At 41.6% G+C, this 17092-nt stretch overlaps 1 protein-coding gene across 1 annotated transcript in view; it reads right to left on the bottom strand.

Moving 5' to 3' along the window:
- Positions 1–1331: 1331 nt before the first annotated feature.
- LOC115311845 (organic cation transporter protein) overlaps positions 1332–17092 on the bottom strand; it is a 53635-nt gene continuing 37874 nt past the window's right edge. The window contains exons 8-12 of the mRNA XM_042292795.1: positions 9371–9456; positions 7735–7949; positions 6767–6948; positions 1464–1603; positions 1332–1341 (exon numbers count right to left, since the gene is read on the bottom strand). Coding sequence (XP_042148729.1) covers positions 1332–1341; positions 1464–1603; positions 6767–6948; positions 7735–7949; positions 9371–9456 — 633 coding nt within the window. The remainder of the gene's footprint in view (positions 1342–1463; positions 1604–6766; positions 6949–7734; positions 7950–9370; positions 9457–17092) is intronic.

Here is a 17092-nt window from a genome sequence, read left to right as displayed (position 1 = left end):
AAAAAAACGTTTGCATCGGTAAATAATTTTGACTGGTCATCGGCTACCAATGCGAATATGAGTCTGAACCACTCAGCACTCTTTTAAACGCATGAAACGGCGCACTAAATCTCCATGTCGCGAAAGCATTTCGATGATCCATAAATTACAAAAGCAAACAACACGGTTTTAACTTTTACCTGTGCGTATTTTATTCTTGGGTCTTCAAAGACGAATAACCTCTATATCTGGATTCGGCAATGGCTCTTTCGTTGTTTCTTTTTCTCTGAAACGAATAAAAACAACAAATAAAGAAGCCGTTATCAGCTGGTAATATACTCAATGTTCCTTAGTACTTTGGCGTAGGGCAGAGTTCGCTAGGTTATAGGGGTGCAAATTGAGTCTGAAATCAAGATAGTTGAACCTCATTCTTAACCTTTCAAAACAAACCTTGGAATATCGACTTTCTTTGCTCGGTTAACAAAAGGTATTAAAGTATTCTTGTATGATCGTATTTCATTAGGAGCGAGGTTAAGCTGCGGCCGGTAAAATTAGCCAATTGTACAAATATCGGTCAGATTTACTCTCAAAATATCAGCGTCCGAAATAAAATGATTAGTTTCACGGCAGCAAATATAGATTCCCCAACGCTTCAGATGAAACCCCGTGTATATTCTTTTGAATTCAAGTGAGAACTAAGCCCCCATATGAAGCATAATATAATATTTACAGACATTTCAGTATTACTAATCAGCAAATTGCGTAACGTTGTTTTTTAGCATTAACCCTACTCGACAGGCGCACACAGCAAACAAAACATTTGATACGTCTCAAAGTATTGTCTTACTAAACTGCATTTTATCGAGTCATAAAATCGCCGCGGGTATTGAATCTTTCGTCACACAGAATCATCTGGATAGTATGAACATGCACCAAAAGTAGTGGTGGATTAAGTTTGTTGTGACGCCTACGTTGCTCGCTTCTTAGTTGCAGTTGACATTGGCTTAAAGCCGCCTCAAGTCTCGTCATTTGTGCATAGTGCTCCAGTGTATTAAGGTATGCGGTATTTTTATAAATTTCGGTCGCTGAATGTATCTTGGAACAGATTGGCTGTGATCCTGAGACTTCCCGCAGTATTTATTTTTAGAGCTTCTTGGTGCACTTTTTTCCACATTCAATTTTTTTTGTGCCATATAGTTGTACATAAAACAAATAAAATGGCCCCTCTCACGACTGGGCTTTAATACTGAACCCAGTCTTAAGCCGATACACAAGTCGACTTTTCAATTGAAATGGGACATATAGTAAATAAACGTTAAAACATCCATAAGACATTCATTCAATAATTTGCGTTAAAGTATTCTAAAAAATTTAGGGATGTATGATTAGGCATATGCCAACTTTTCAATTAAAACATGTCGAGTAAAAAAATATCACACAATATTATCATGTCCTCTAAAAAATATCGTCTAAAACTTACTTACCTCTTCTGCTTAATAATGTCTTCGACGGTGTCGGGAAGCTCTTTCCCGAATGTTTCCGGCAGCAGTGCGCTAAGAAAACCAAGGGCGATGCATATGGCCACATCAACAATTTTGGGAGCCCACGGTGCGAATATGACTCCCTGAAAGAACAAAAAATTCAAAAGTTTTGGCAAGCATTGATCAGCAACCAGTATGAAACAAATTGTTTTCGTTCTTAATTTGAGTACGTTAGAAAGTTGCTTAAAAGTTGCATGTACACTCTTCCAAATGATAGATGCCGTCTGGTGCAAAGAGAAAAGCGCTGGGTCTTCCACTACTCTCGACCCTAAAAAATATGCCACCGAAATCAATTCGACGTATCATGAATATTTCCTGTTAAAGGATCAAACACACTTTACCACCGAGAAGTTGGAACTGAGTAAAAGGCCACAAACGGGGATTCCCAAATGGGGTATTTGCGTTCAGGGTTGATTCTCGTGTTGTTACTCAAAAAGTATAATAATAATAATCTTTATTTTGGGGTGCCCAAAAACAACCTTGGTCTTCTTATTGGTGCACACACACAACAAGCAAAATGAGCAAGCAAGTACACAGGCTCTAAACATTTACTAAAAAAATAAAACATCCAAGACAAACATAATGCTAAGGGGCTAGAATAATATCATTTAAATCGCGACGGTACATAGAAATTGATGCAGATATATCAAGGTGGGGTGGAGCGAAGTTATTATATAATGACTGAATCCGTAAGAGAGATGAGGTGTTACACGGCGAGCGAACATCAATACAAACAAAGTGTCTAGTTACTCGGAATGGAATATGAAAGTTCACTTTTGCAAGGAGTTGAGCCGAATCAGCAGCACCATTCGCAACCTTGTGCAGAAAAATTAAATCACGAACAGTCCTCCTTTTAGACAATGGAGAAAGAGATAACATTTTCAATATATATTCATACCTATAATAAAAGCGCCGCTCAAAGTATCTATCATAAACGATCCGGATAAGTCTTTTCTGAACATTTTCTATGCTCATAGCCTGTGTGTTAGAAATCGAGTTCCATACGCCAGAAGCAAATTCCAGTCGTGACCTCACTAAAGAGTTAAAAAGGTTAACCAATGAATGAGGGTTTCTAAAATTACACGTCAAACGAGAAATTACCCCTAACGCTCTAAAAGCATTGCCCATGACCAATGACACGTGATTTCTAAAAGATAAAGCGCTGTCAAAACACACACCAAGGTCCTTTAATATTGATACACGCTGTATTGGCGATCCGTCGAGATAATAAGTCGACTCAAAAACACAATGCCTACGGCAAAAAGAAATCATTTTTGTTTTTTGGGGGGTTTAACAGCAATTGATTATTTTTACACCACTGAAGAACGCTGGTAACGTCACCTTGCAGAACATCGAAATCTTTAAGACTATTAATGCTTTTGAACAACTTAAGGTCATCAGCAAAAAGAAGTAGTTGGGAACTGTTTACGCAAGACACAATATCATTTATGAAGATCAAGAACAAAAGAGGGCCCAGTATTGATCCCTGGGGAACTCCGGACGACGAAAAAAATTTTTCAGAGATACAGTCACCCATCCGAACGCAGTTTGGGCGCAGTGACAGATAGCTGTCAAACCATTCGCATAATTCAAGACACACTCCATATGAAGACAGTTTACGCAAGAGTAATTTATGGCTCACTTTGTCGAACGCTTTAGACATCAAAATATATTGAGTCGACTTGTCCTCTGTTAGCCACAACTAGGGCAGAAAAGTCTAAAAATGTACATAAATTAGTCTCGACTGACCGGCCACTCAACAAACCATGCTGCAATGAAGTTATTTTTTGTCGGAAATAAAATAGGCATTCTCTTACGGATGACAAGCTCGAAAACTTTCGAAAAGCCACAAAGCAAGAAAATTTGGCGATAATTTGTAACAAGGGACGCATCGCCATTTGTTAGAAACGAAACGACCACCGATCTTTTCCAAAGAGACGGAAATGTTCTCGAACTAAGAGAAAGATTGAAGATATGCTTTCGAATCGGAAGGAACAGTTCACTGCATCCTTTGATAATAAAACTTGGTATCCCATCCGCGCAACTGGAAAGCTTCGGTTTCAGCTTTTTAATCGCTTCGGCGATTTCAGCTGAATCAACACGCACAGAAGACAAAAAATCATGACAATATAGGAAATTGTCACCAAGCTGATAAGATTGGTTACCGAAAGAAAAACAATTTTTAAAATAATCCGCGAACATATTTGCAACCTCAGCGGGTACAGATTGACAACAAGGAGCATTATCTGACCCATCACGCAGGCAGATAGTGCGACTAGCCTCACGTGTATGAAGTTTCACAAACTTCCAAAAAGTCTCTAGTATACCAGGTCTCTAGTATACCAGTTTGCCTGAATTTTAACTTTAGCCTTATAAAGTGTAAACACTAATAAACATTTAGGGAGAGAACCCTCTGTCCAATGGTCTTAAGCGATATTTTAAGATGTAAATAAAAACCAATGGGCTAGTATAACGTAACTGCAAATGCGAACTCATTAAAATTATACTTGTCCCCTTTGAAACTCTAAATATAAACCCCAAATAATCTAGAACCACAAAGTCAGGTGAAGGTTAGATGGTGTGTGAACACCTTGTCATCCATTATATATTGTAATTACTCGACTTTCGGTAAATATGGCAGAGCTGCGTTAGGATACATAACGCGATCTGTACTTGCCATAAAAATAGATTTCAAACGATTATGTTTTGATCTCGTGCTCCCAAACTCGTGTGGCTAAGGGGCGTATAGGAAGAGGTTGTACGGTTTTTTTGTTCCCTCCGATAAACTGAAAAAATAAAATAAAATATGTCCGGCCCCTTTGTGTTTATGGGTCTGTAAATATTTTAGATTAAGCCAGATAATAAAAGAGCGAATGTACAGCGTTTTTCCTTAGGAGGTTAGTCAACTTATTAGACGGGTTCTAACATATTTTAGCATTCGCTAATGTTGCAGTAATAAAACTTGTTATGTAGTGCAGCTCTTGTTTCCTCAAAATGATACTGATGTGGCAGTTAATTAGTACATTGCGGACATTAAACGCTTGAATACGCATAGGCAGAATATATTTGGCACCAATAAATAATAACTTTAACAAATATATCCGTAACGTTTCTTAAATATCATTCATAGGTATTAATGTAAACAAGTCTTTTACGCACAATCTTTTGACTGATCTTATATCCCGTACGTTCTTTTATAAAATGGGGCTTGTTCACGTCAATTCAGTATTTGATACAAGTTGCGGTTACTGTACACCAGTCGATCATGTTGTTGACAAAAAATAAACAAGAACGTCACCAGCAGTGCTTAAGACCCAACGGGACAAAATAATAGCATTTTATAATGGTATCCACTTAATAAGGTTCTACACTCACCAGAAGTACCAAATATTATTACGTCGTTGAAAATATCGAACGGGAATGTTCTGACATTTATTTCATCGTATTCTACGTTCAGCAATATGCTGGCGGCATAGGACGCATGAACGAGGCATTGAGAAAGAATGGTTAGGCCTTTCAATCGTTTTATTAATCGAAAATGTCAATTTGGCTACCAGAAACTGTGTAAACAGGCCTGTTTGTGTACCCAAACATTTCAAGCCATATGGAGTCATAATCAAACGTGCCCTCTTCCGCTTCTAAAATTTTATTTCTTTTCAAAATCCTTTACCAGGGAACGTGACTGGTAAACGGGATACGGTGCTTTAAATTCACAGTTGGTATTAGCGTCAGTTCGAATTCTGAATATACTCAGTAATATCTTAAGAACCGCAGAGTGCATCGTGTCCCTAACATTTTATTATTGCTCCATAGTCAATACGATTGCTGAATTTTCCAAGAACACCGAAGAACAAATCAGAAAGTAAGAATTGTGAACATATCAAGCCACATCGAATGTTTTCTAATCTGTCACTGACTAAAGTTGGGCACAGGACAAATATTCTGTCGAACCATTGCCTCGCATGTGCAATTAGTTCACCCTCTGCTGCTATAGTCGCTGACATCTAGTAAACGCAGAACACGGATTATTACTCTTTGTTGAAGCAGTAGCTCTGTAGGGCCAACCGACCTCGGGAACCGCGTAAGCCTCAAATGTCTAGGTCGGTCAGACCGTAACCGTTAAATGATCTTGATAAAATGGCAACCTGCTCCAGGGGATCGAGCCCCATTTACCGGCGTCGAAGCCGAGCGCGCTGCTGACTGAGCTACGGACCCAGCATGCCGGAACGGGAGGAGCAGAAGCAGGTGGTGTGAGAAAGCGAGCGGAGCGGAGAGGGGTGAAAGGGCAAGAAATAGAGGAGCTGAAAGAGATGTGGTAGAAAAAACAGGCGGAACGAGAAGAAGTGGAGAGGCTAGGGAAACGCGCTTCCCCCCTCTTGGTGCCCCGAAAACATTCATCGCGAAGGCTTTGTATTTGGGAAGTGCTGAAAAGAATTGCGCGCAGCGTTACAATGAGACAATGGTGTGACGCAATCTCTTTTCGCAAAAAATTCTGTTTTCGGTGCCACTTGAACTAAGAGCACCACCCACCCAAACAATGAATGACTAAGGGTCATCGCACCCGAAGGATCACCCGACCTAAGACCATCACCCACCTTATAAACCTACCGCACTTAATCGCGCTCGGCGGAATGACCGAGTATGCGACCAATTTTAGATTCATTATTTTTTTTCCATTTTTATTAACTGAGCTCGCAATCTCATTAGAGGCGGTGCAATAATAAGTTATACGGGACTCGTTGCACCCTGAGGTTATCGTGCTGTTATCGTCTAAGACGATGTTTGCAAGTGTTCATATATTGTCGCGCGCGCAGCTGGCCAAGCAGGCAGCGCGCGCGTGGCCTAATGGTTATCGCCAGGGTCCTGGGAGCGCCGCGTGGCCTAATGGAAAAGCCAGGGCTCGATTCCTGGGAGCGCCGCATCTTTTGTTATTCCTGCAATTTAGTTTTCCGGTAGATTCGAGAATAATGTGCGTATTAGAGGTCCGAATGTTCTACGCGTCGAATATCTACGCCGATTATTCCAGAAGCTCACGCATGTACATAAGGGACACCACGTGGCGAACCGGACTGAGTTTTCGCCTCAGCGTTCGATCCTGCTGCTTCGCCGCTTTCGACGCCCGCGACGCTCTGTTGTTATTTTCTTTTGCCTTTTATTACTGGGCACAAGTTCGCCCCACTAAACGTTTCAGTTTTCTCAGTTATTTCGTTGTTTTGTCACCTTGTCATTCGTGATAATATTCATACCAGTTCCTTGGTAAAGGGCGCAATGATGGCTCCAAGTCGACCGAGCGTGATGGTGAAGCCCATTGCCAGAGTCCGAAGCTTGGTGGGGTACAGCTCCGACATATGGACAAAATTCACCGAATACGCGCAGGAACTTCCAAGTTTGGTGAGCATGGTGAAGCAAAGCTGTAGCCACCACATTCCTGCACACATTGAATCATTCGGTCACGCTTCCAAAGCTCAAAGCTACGCGTTAAACAACTGTCAGGTTATCCGGAATATTCGCAGATTCCTTTTGCAGCCTCGATATAACTTAATTTTAGGTACAATTAGGTGATAATACAATTTTAACATAAATGTTAAGATGATTCGCTTTTTATTTGTGTAATTTGCGAGACCTTTATGATGCGACTGTTGCGCGAAGCATATTTCGCGGGGTCATATAAAATTCAATTAGGACGGAAATTCTGGAACACGCGGAAGGCTGGTAATTCAGGTTCCAAAACAGTTTTGATAAAAAATGCGTCCTGTTTTGTCCACTGAGGACGGTCCCTCACATGATTAGAGCATTAATGTATGTGTTGTTAGTGAAAAATCTGTGTGGTATAGGCTTTGTAATGTTTTAGTCTTGCATTCAGATATTTGTTCCTTACTCTTCGTATGCGATAAAGACACAAACACGCGCGATTGTTTTTCTTTTTTTGTGTGTGTGTAAGCTTGGTAATGAGTGAAATCTAGCCAGTATTTCTCTGCAGACGCGATGTGAATGTCAAATTGCTCTATTCGCTTTTTTTCTTCACATAATAAACGCGCTACTGCATGGAGCGCAATTTTTGCGAAAGGTCCATGCAACTAGAAGTAAAGCTAATGTGTCCTATAAAACATGTATCATAATTTTGCGGGAAAAAATGTGGTGAACATGGGCTAACCACCTGGCACTTCAACGAAATCGAGGCTTCAGTGAAAGAATATATCATCAGTAAACTTACTCTTAGGAAGGAATATGCTGACTGTCGAGCACAGCCCGGCAAACGCGTAGAGGACAATGTAGGACGGTCGCCTTCTGACGTAGTTGATAAATAGCACCGCCACCAACCTCACTGGGTACTCTATGGCAGCAACAAGGGCAAAGCTTGTGTATGGATTGCTACCAAGTAAAACGCTTGAGTATGTCAAGTTGTAGTAGATCCATGTTTTCAGAAATCTGTAATAAACGGCAAACGTAATGAATGAGACATAAATAAGAGCTGATGTTTACATTAAAACCCTCACCGCACAAGCATTCCGAAAGGTATTTAGCCAGATATCATTCAAAGGACTGGCAAATCAAGTCCTGATAGGGGCTTCAGCCTTAAGCCTTACAGCTTAAGGACTGTCGAATGTACAGTGCGCCACGATATGAAAGACCCACTGGGAGCGCGTGGCCGAGGCGGTGGCTGGCGGGGGCGCTGCGAGGCGTTGCGGGCAATTCCATTCTGCTTCGAGGGGAGGACGCTCACTCTGGGCTCAGCAGAAACTTATAAGCGCTTTGCGCTTTAGCTGAGCCTCGAGTGAGCGTCCTCCCCTCGAAGCAGAATGGAACTGCTCGGAGCGCTCGCAACGCCCAAGCCAGCCACCGCCTCGGCCACGCGCTTCCAGTGGGTCTTTCATATTGCGGCGCACTGTGCTTATAACATGGGCATTGGGAAAAGATAGTATACTCTCAGAGGAGGTTGTGCTGGAAACAAAATTCCATAGGTTGAACAAAAATGTTTTTATTAAGCTAATACCACCAGAAAGAATAAGTTTTTGATTAGACAGTGCTCAAGTAGATACACGCTTAATAAAAAAGTACACATATCTGTAACTGACATGCAGGGTTTGAGCGACCTCTTTGTAGATTTTTCTTTCATAAACTTGTTTTAGGTTTATCTACAATATAAACACGGAAGGACATAGTTTGAGATCTCTGGAGCTCCATTTATTTTAGTAGCGTATTTTAGAGTCTACTTCTCAAACGGAGAGTATTTATGTAGCCTAAATGAAATTGCTGTTTAAAACAGTTTTCTGTGACAATGCTTTGTTTTTATAAGAACCAGATTTTAATTGCTTTCAGAGTGTTGTAAAATATATCCTATATTAAATATGATTATATATTTCTGAAAGATTTTTTTGAGCCTGCATCTGGTCTCCGCCATTAAATGCATCAGAGACTGTTCCGCTAGACATACGGCATTCTTCCAAAGACTTGTAGGTTTTGACCATAAATTTTACTCAACATTGCCCTACTCATCGGTAATTCACTTTTACATAGTAACGAAAATGCGGCGAGGATTCTAAAACATACAACAACACTGACGTCTGATTTAAAAAAAAAAAGATTTAGAGCAATAAATATTACTGCGTTCCTGTTTGAGATTAATTACGCTGTGTAGTTTAGACAGTTTCCAAGCTTATTATGCACCACGTTTCTCTACCGGTTTCTTCTCAGTTGTGCTTTTATAACATTTTTCTAAAGAATATTATAAGTATTTGTGTCGTGGTTCTCACACAGCAAGGTCACTTGAGTCATTTGAACTATATTTTAACAACGTGTAAACACATGTGAGTCATAAAAAATGACGCAAAGTTGCTGTGTTTTCTTACCCTATTACAGACATATTCACTGTTGTCCAGCGGATGCAAGGAATCCTAAAGAGCTCAATGAACGTTGGTTTTGTTGACGTCTTCTCCTGAAATTATGTCAAAAACCAAAGTAAATAATGTGAAAAAAAGATAAAAATATTTCAGAGATTAAAAATATCTACGTTGAGTATAGTGGTATTGCAATTTGAAACAACGAGACATGTTAAGATCTGGCATGTGCTCTTGCTAAAGCAGAATATAATCCGAGCGAAAATTCTGGTAGGCGAAACTGCTAACACTTCTGATTTTTGCCACTGTGTGGTTATTCGATTTATTTGTACTAAACTGTTTCTATGACAACACGTACTTGATCTAACGTGCCTGACCTCCAGTAAAGACAGTCGAACTGGCTTTTAGGGTGGGAATCTGCAAACGATTTTCTCTTCGAAGAACATTTTTTTCCGGATGTCGGAGCCCATTTATTTATCAGACAACGGACCAACATCTATATATTTGTATCAGATACATCTGATATCTGATATTATCAAATATCTGAAGTTAGTTGCCAGATATTTATCAGATAGCTGATATCTTCCTTTTTTGAAAGGTATGTATTTAAAGCTACCATGCTAAAAAGAGCAATTTCTAAAAATACCAAAGGAAGTATTGCACTACATAGTTTTCGACCTTTGTTTATTTTTTAACATATAAAGAAAAGCTTTAAAGGGGCATTGACACCCCAAAGGTTGTATTATTTTTTATCGTTTAAAAGTATGCAACTTATAGTACTTGCATCAGTATTTGGAGGTGTGATCCTGTGTGTTGCATGCACCCAACTGCTGACTATGGCTTAGGGACATTCTAAGGACGTGTGTATGTCAATCTGTCTTATTTCCTTTTTGTGTACCGGGTAGCAATGTTTAAAGTGTTAATTTTAGGGTAGCATCCCACAAGCCTTGTTGTGGCTTTGATACGCCCGTCAAGCGAACATTGCTATGCTCCATACAATAAATGTATTATTATTATTATTATAGACACACAAAAAAAACACCGCATCGCTAAAAAAAAGCTTCCCGCGCGCGCGCGCGCCTTTTTATTTTTGGCGTTTATATTTCCCGCGCTCACCTCCTTGCTTATTTTGATCGGTGACGTCAAAAATCAGGAAATTCAGAAGCTTTGTAGGTGACATTTCTATAAAATTTATTAACGCCAATCGTAACACATATTTTTAATGCAATTGCGAACGCACGACGGCCCCTCTTTTTGAAATACCAAAAATCAGATTTCGATGTGATGTTGCTTCCTGGATTTGTATCCTCCCTCGGAAGACTTGGCGGCGCTCGAGCAGAGGCTTATCGGCAAGTCGGGGAAGAAACCGTTTCTGTTTTTCCCTTGCCGGCGCTCTTCTATCCCGCCTGGTCACCTCCTCCTCGCTTCAGGTCGCGGTGGCAACGGCGGAGTTCCCAAAAAAAGTCGAGTCGCAGGAGACCGCAGAATTTGACTCACTGCAGTGGCGCGGAACACGTGGGAACTTCGTATTCGGCATTTGGAAATTGTTTTTTATTTAAATTCAGAAATACTGAATTCAAAAGTTTTGAATTTTGAGGGTAATGTCCCGGCATCGCTTTCAATCGTTTCGGATGATAAAAACAATGATCTTGATCTGTCAGTGCCCCTTTAATAAAAGTGTATGGTCCTTATGGTTCTGAGCCAGAAAACAGGATAAAGTGACACCCAGTTGGCGGCTGTTAGCAATCAGACGTAGACTATATGCCATGCGTGAAGGAGGGTCAAAACGCAGCCGAGCTAGTGAATCACATCCATAGTAACCCTGAGATGTAGGAACAATGAGAAAAACGGACAGAACAACAAACTCTTCGCTGTTCTGTCCTTTTTTTTTAATTTTTTTTGACGTTTGAAAGTTACTATAGGATGTCGCGTGTCACTGACATTTGGCGTACAGAATAATGATGCCCAAGTTGTCTTATCCAACCTGATTTCACCATTGACGCAAGTTGATATATCATCAACGTTGAAAAAAGATATGTGAGGAATTAAGTACCCTTCAGATATTGATGTCTCACGGTGTTCGAGTGCAGAGCGGCATGATTGTGGTGTCTTGTAGAAGTGCGTCCCTAGCAACGGGACACATTTTGCCCTTCCGCAACACGTAACAAATCACCTTAGAAAAGTTGCAGCAGGACAGTTACAGACTTTTCAGCGCTGACTATCATACAGAGAGTTTGGGCCGACCAATCAAAAGTCTTTTCATTGGTCCGGGCGGGCCAATCAGAAGTCTCGCGCTTTCCTACTCCCCTCTGCGTTGCTCGTCCGAGTAATTACGTGTTCAAAAAGGGGAGTTTTTTTTTTCTCTCTCTCTCTTTTCAGTGAAGCCGCTTAAAATCTTGGATAGGAAAGTTCAAGCTTGATACGGTATAACCACGGCAAGAGTTGAAGAAGGTATCGGTATCACCTGAAGACCACCCCTTCCAGTGCAGTTGCCATGTGCCACCATGTTTGACGTGGATTTAGTTTATTATTTGTGAGCCGGAAGCACTGTTAGGGTGTTCTTATTCTGTCTCACCTTCGATCGACAATTTTTCAACGGAACACATTGCACTCGGACACATATACGTGAACCGCCTTTTAATGTGCCCAATCCGGTGCCTTAGCACAAAATTGAAGTTCGGCTGCTGCAGGCATCTATAATCACCGAAGTTCTTCCTAAGCGTCTCGTAGCTTCAATAAAAGCATTAAAATAACACAGTTAATGCGAAATTGCTTTAACAAAAAAAAAAAGGAAAAAGAAAACGTACGATAAAACTTGTGCAGGAATTTAAACCTGCGTAAAAGTGCGTAGAAGATGCGAGAGCCATGAAGGAATTTACTCCGCGGAAATTGCAAAAGGCCGAAGAAGCCAGGCATTACCGCAATGTCCTTGACAACTATCCACATCAAAGCATATGGCCCACCTGGAGGCCATTCAAGCGCAAATAGGTCTCTGATACACAGCTCTTTACTTGAGACCTATACGCTCCGTGCGGTAACTATAGGGGGCGCTTTGAAAAACGCGTGTAGCGCCTCTAGTGGAGGAGCTGGCGTTCGACAGGGAGGCGCGTTCAGCAGCCTGCTGTACCTTTTTGGATGCCAAGCTATGGCGGCAGAAGCGCACACGGACGGAACTATTGCTTTTTCAGCCGATACGCTCAGGGTGAAGTTGCATGAGTGTTGGGGCAGACCTAAGATCGGCATCTAGCTGTTCTCTGCTTCTTGTATATTGAGTTTGAGTCGTTAATATGAGTAATTTCTCTAGTTGCCATAGAAAAAAGGGTGTCAGCAATTCTCTAGAAAGCAAGATGGCCACCACCATAATTGCTCTTAGTGGGAAATATGTTTCGCGCATCGCTGTCAATGTAGCACTGCTGGGATGATGATATTTGGAGGCTAATGGTGATGTTCACTAAAGAAAAATGTGTTCATCTCAGTGGGAAATTTTTTCGCTCATCGCTAGGACAATAGGACTGCTTGGACGATGATATTTGGAGGCGAGTGAGATGTTCACTAAGCTTGTGCACTAAGTGTGCCAAGTTTCATTAAGACAGTAGGTGTGAAAGTTAGGTTTCGAACGAATAAAGGAATAAAGCTGCACGGGATGCCCAATATGGGACCCAAAATGTTGTGTTATAACCGGGCTGTACGAAGTGCAGATTTGGACTCAGGTTCTTGGACATGACCGTAACTTGACAGAACACTTGCTATACCGAAAATAGGTCACGTAGGGAAACGAGGTGGAAATTTGGTTTGGGAAGCGTACCTAAATGGGAACAGGTTTTGACTGTGAGAAGGTTGTCAAGAGAATACCACTTGTCGTGGGAAGTGGAGACTTTACAGGTAGGAAAGGACTAGTGGGACTGTACTTCCAATTGAAACAACTTTACAATAAATGGTTCTAAAGCCGAGAAAACAATGTTGTCGGCCAACACACGGTTTGGACGCCAAATGATTTTGCGGTCAGCTGTTGTATAGCAACCTAGTTGTGCGAGTTGCCGATTTTCGGCACACAGGTGACCGGAACTTGATACAACACTTATGATACGAAAAAAAAAAAAAAGGTAGCACAGCGAAACCAGGTGGAAATTTAGTTTGGGCGGCGTAACTGAATGGAAACCGGTTTTAACCGTCAAAGGTTGTCAAGAGAATACCACTCGTCCCCGGAGGTGCCCATTTTACAGGTTTGAAACGACCAGTGGAACGGTACTTCCAGCTCGAACAACTTCGCGATAGGTGACTTCAAACCTGAGAAAAAGAACTGTTGTCTACAGGACTCGGGGAGTCGGCGATTCCACATCGAAAAGAAGGCAGATAAAAAAAAGGAAGCACATCACACAAACTTCCACGCTCAAACGCCGATTGTCCAGTAATTCCAAGTTTTATTGTAGTTTTCCTTACATTCATATTTCTGACTTCTTGGACAGTTCGAATCATTCTTCATGAAGTACAGACTGCGTGCCATAATGGTCCAGAAGTATCATCGACGCGTACGATGGGGACAAAACGTTTTTGAAGGGCATTTATCCAACGAAATTGGCACTGCATACCCACAAGTGTGGGATGGCATTTCAGTCCGTCTCATCGGCGCTAACATATGTAGGTGCTACTGGTACGAAAACAAACGCAGAGCGCAACGCGGCAGTGTAGGATATGTCCACGTGCTGACACAGTGTCAGACACGATTGGGAGACCCGATTTCTCGCTTCGTACGGCACTGGTCTAACGTTGTCGCTGTCCCACAAAACATCGACGAGTTGAAAAACTGTGAAGCTTTGTCTCCACAAGATACGACGCATAAATATTGGAGTACTTAGTGACGCCGCAGTTCATGCTGCAAACCCAGCACGACCGCACCGCTCCGACTTCAGTGCGTGCCGATGTACGTTGCGTGGTTTCGTTTCGCTGGGGTTCTCAATGCCTACCTTCAGTAACGGCCGCGCGGCGACGCGCCGGTCGCGTTGCACGGAGTGTGCATGCGTTTACGTTGTCTTCGGATTGCAGGACGGTCGCGTTTTTTTCACCATGTTTCACCTCTTCCAGCTCACTTGCGATCTTACGCCTTGTGTGTTTTCTTACTTAATGGTACATTTGAAAATTGTGCAAATTTTTTCTCACGTTCTAATTTGCTACGCCTAATTTCTGCGCCATTTTGTTTTTAAGACAAAGGCCCTCGAATCTCTAGATCGCAGAGACAAATGAACTTTTGGCTGTCATTGAGCTTCTTTTGGAGATGTTGGATAGTTTCAGACCTATCTGACAGAAGGCCAATGAAATTCTGAACCTCCGTTACGGTGGATTTGAGGTTCTCAACCACCGGGCTTTAAGGTCAAGAGCTGATCGAACTTGCGTGGTGGATCAAGGAGGGACTCAACGTTTGTCTTGTGTAAAATAAGGCATCCCAGCCTACATTCAAGTGATCGAGAGTGGTCACCACTCAACGGAGATTAACACTGTGACACATTTTGGGAATCAGCCACAATACTTTGCTGTCGGCAAAGACGGAAGCGCCAAATCTCCCATTTACCAGCACCCATCGTTTTGAAGGTGCTTTCCGCAGCACCACAGTACATCTTCTCCAGGTGAAGCGAATTTTCGAAGTCGGCGCAGGACTTATGGCGACCATCGCTCACAATCTTCTCGTGGCATTTAGCATACTTTGATGGAGATTGAGAAGACTGGGGGAATGGGGAAAGCAAGCAGAAAAAAAAAATACCGTGCTTCTTTGACACGCAAGTCGTCCTGTGGTGTTGGGTCCACTCTAGTACTTCGTACCCTGAAAGGTGGCGTGGAGCTGGTGATGGATGCCAGAGAGGTAAGTTACGGTTATGCTGCAAAAGCTCGCCCGAAGCAAGCGGCCGATGAATGACGATAGTGACCTGGTCGTGATGACGCCAGGACTTGACTTGTGTAGCGGACTGCTCGAAGGCTGTAGATGAGCTTGAAACATAACGAATAAGTAATAAAAATATGAAGAGAAGTCGAAAAGATTGACTGCTCTCAGGTACTTCTTCTATCTATTCTACCTTCTAATATTAATAAACTAAAAGAACGACTGCTCTCGGGGACTTCTATATCCTAATACAAATAATAATAAAAATAATAATAAGAATAATGATAAGGATGATAATGATGAGGACGATAATTATGATGAATATGACGATTATTATAATTTTGATAACGATGATAAAAATAATAATGCTATGGGCTCGCGAGAGCCGCAGAATTACGGAGAAGTAACAGCCGGTACCATGGAGGTTCGCGGTGACGCGTCTAGATCAGGGTGGATATTTGCCGATCTAATATAAAATAGCAAAACGACGTCTCTTGATCCTCGCAAAAACCGCTGCCTAAATTTCGGAAGTTTGCGGACGGCTCAGGGGGTTTCGCCAGCGCGGAAAGGCGACCTTGCGGGCTGTTCGATGAAAGTTTTCGATTGTAACGCCTTGGCAGTCTGGTCGGTCTAGTGGTGCGGTCACTCACTTCGGTGAAGTCACCGAGCAGCAAGAGGTGGCCCGAACCAAGTGGGTCGCAGCCACCCTCAAGGCATTCATGTTCATGGCTCGAAACGTAGCTCCGTGGTCACGCGGTATAGCTTCCTGCCATCATCTTCATCGTCGTACGATATCGTTTATAAGGTGCCTTCCTTGCCGTGGACTTGAAAATACACATATGAGCTGAATGTCTGTGCTATGTGTTTTCTTTTTTGCTGTAGTCGTCGTTTGTGTTGGCTGTATTCATTGTTTCAAAGCATTGTGGCACATGTTTTTCAGCGTTTGAAGATCCGCGTCCCAGTAATTAAGACAGGCATATTCTCGGTACTCTAAATTGCTGGTTAAATCAAAATCACACATTAGATAGTTCTCATAATCCCCATAACTAGATGAACTTTAACACTGCTTGTGGTTTTCTATATACGATAAAAGACACGTGAAACCCGCTCTTGACGAGCTGACCTAGTTTGAGATAATAGACTCTAAATATCTTGAAGTTGAGAGACCCGCGTGAAGCAGCAAACCTTGCACGCAGTGACTTCAAAGATTTACCCACTAAATATAATTTTAATTTTTTTAACATTAAATTCCACTGATGATCCGGAGACTTTGAACTTCTCTTTGCAAATTCGTAAAATTTTAGTAATACGTGCAAATCAGATTATTAATTAAATATTGTAAAGAAAAACAATGAGAGAGACACAAGCAAAGCGTGGAAAAGAATTAATATTGCGATTCGTACAAACCGAGCATCGCACCTTACGAAAAGTAACTTGTTACGATGTTTTACCATCGGGGTGTTCTATATGAAATATTTTTAATCTTTATTGACCCAGCGTAGCAAACATTATTGAAGTGTTGCGGTACGTACTTCGTCCGCGAGACTACAATAAACACCATTTCATAAATATCTTTTTGTGCCTCCGATACGTCGGGTTAAATAACCACCATGCAAATCGTAAAAATAGTAAAACTCTAGGATATAGTGAATTTAGTGTCAAAGTATTTAAGTACGTCTTTTAAAATAATTGCGTCGGCGTTAAGGTGTATGTTTATTGTATCGCTTTCTTCCGGTATTTTTCCGAAAGCCACTTTGTCGCCAAAGCTATGCCTATGTTTAAGGACGGTTTTAAAAATATGGTCATTATTACAAAGCGAGTTTATTATCGTCATTATTTCAAAATCATTTAAAAAGGCTAAT

The sequence above is a fragment of the Ixodes scapularis genome, unplaced genomic scaffold, assembly GCF_016920785.2.
Source record: "Ixodes scapularis isolate PalLabHiFi unplaced genomic scaffold, ASM1692078v2 PGA_scaffold3__209_contigs__length_174095766, whole genome shotgun sequence".
NCBI lineage: Eukaryota > Metazoa > Arthropoda > Arachnida > Ixodida > Ixodidae > Ixodes > Ixodes scapularis.
Note: the sequence above shows the minus strand (reverse complement) of the source record. Positions and strands in the feature narration are given on the sequence as shown.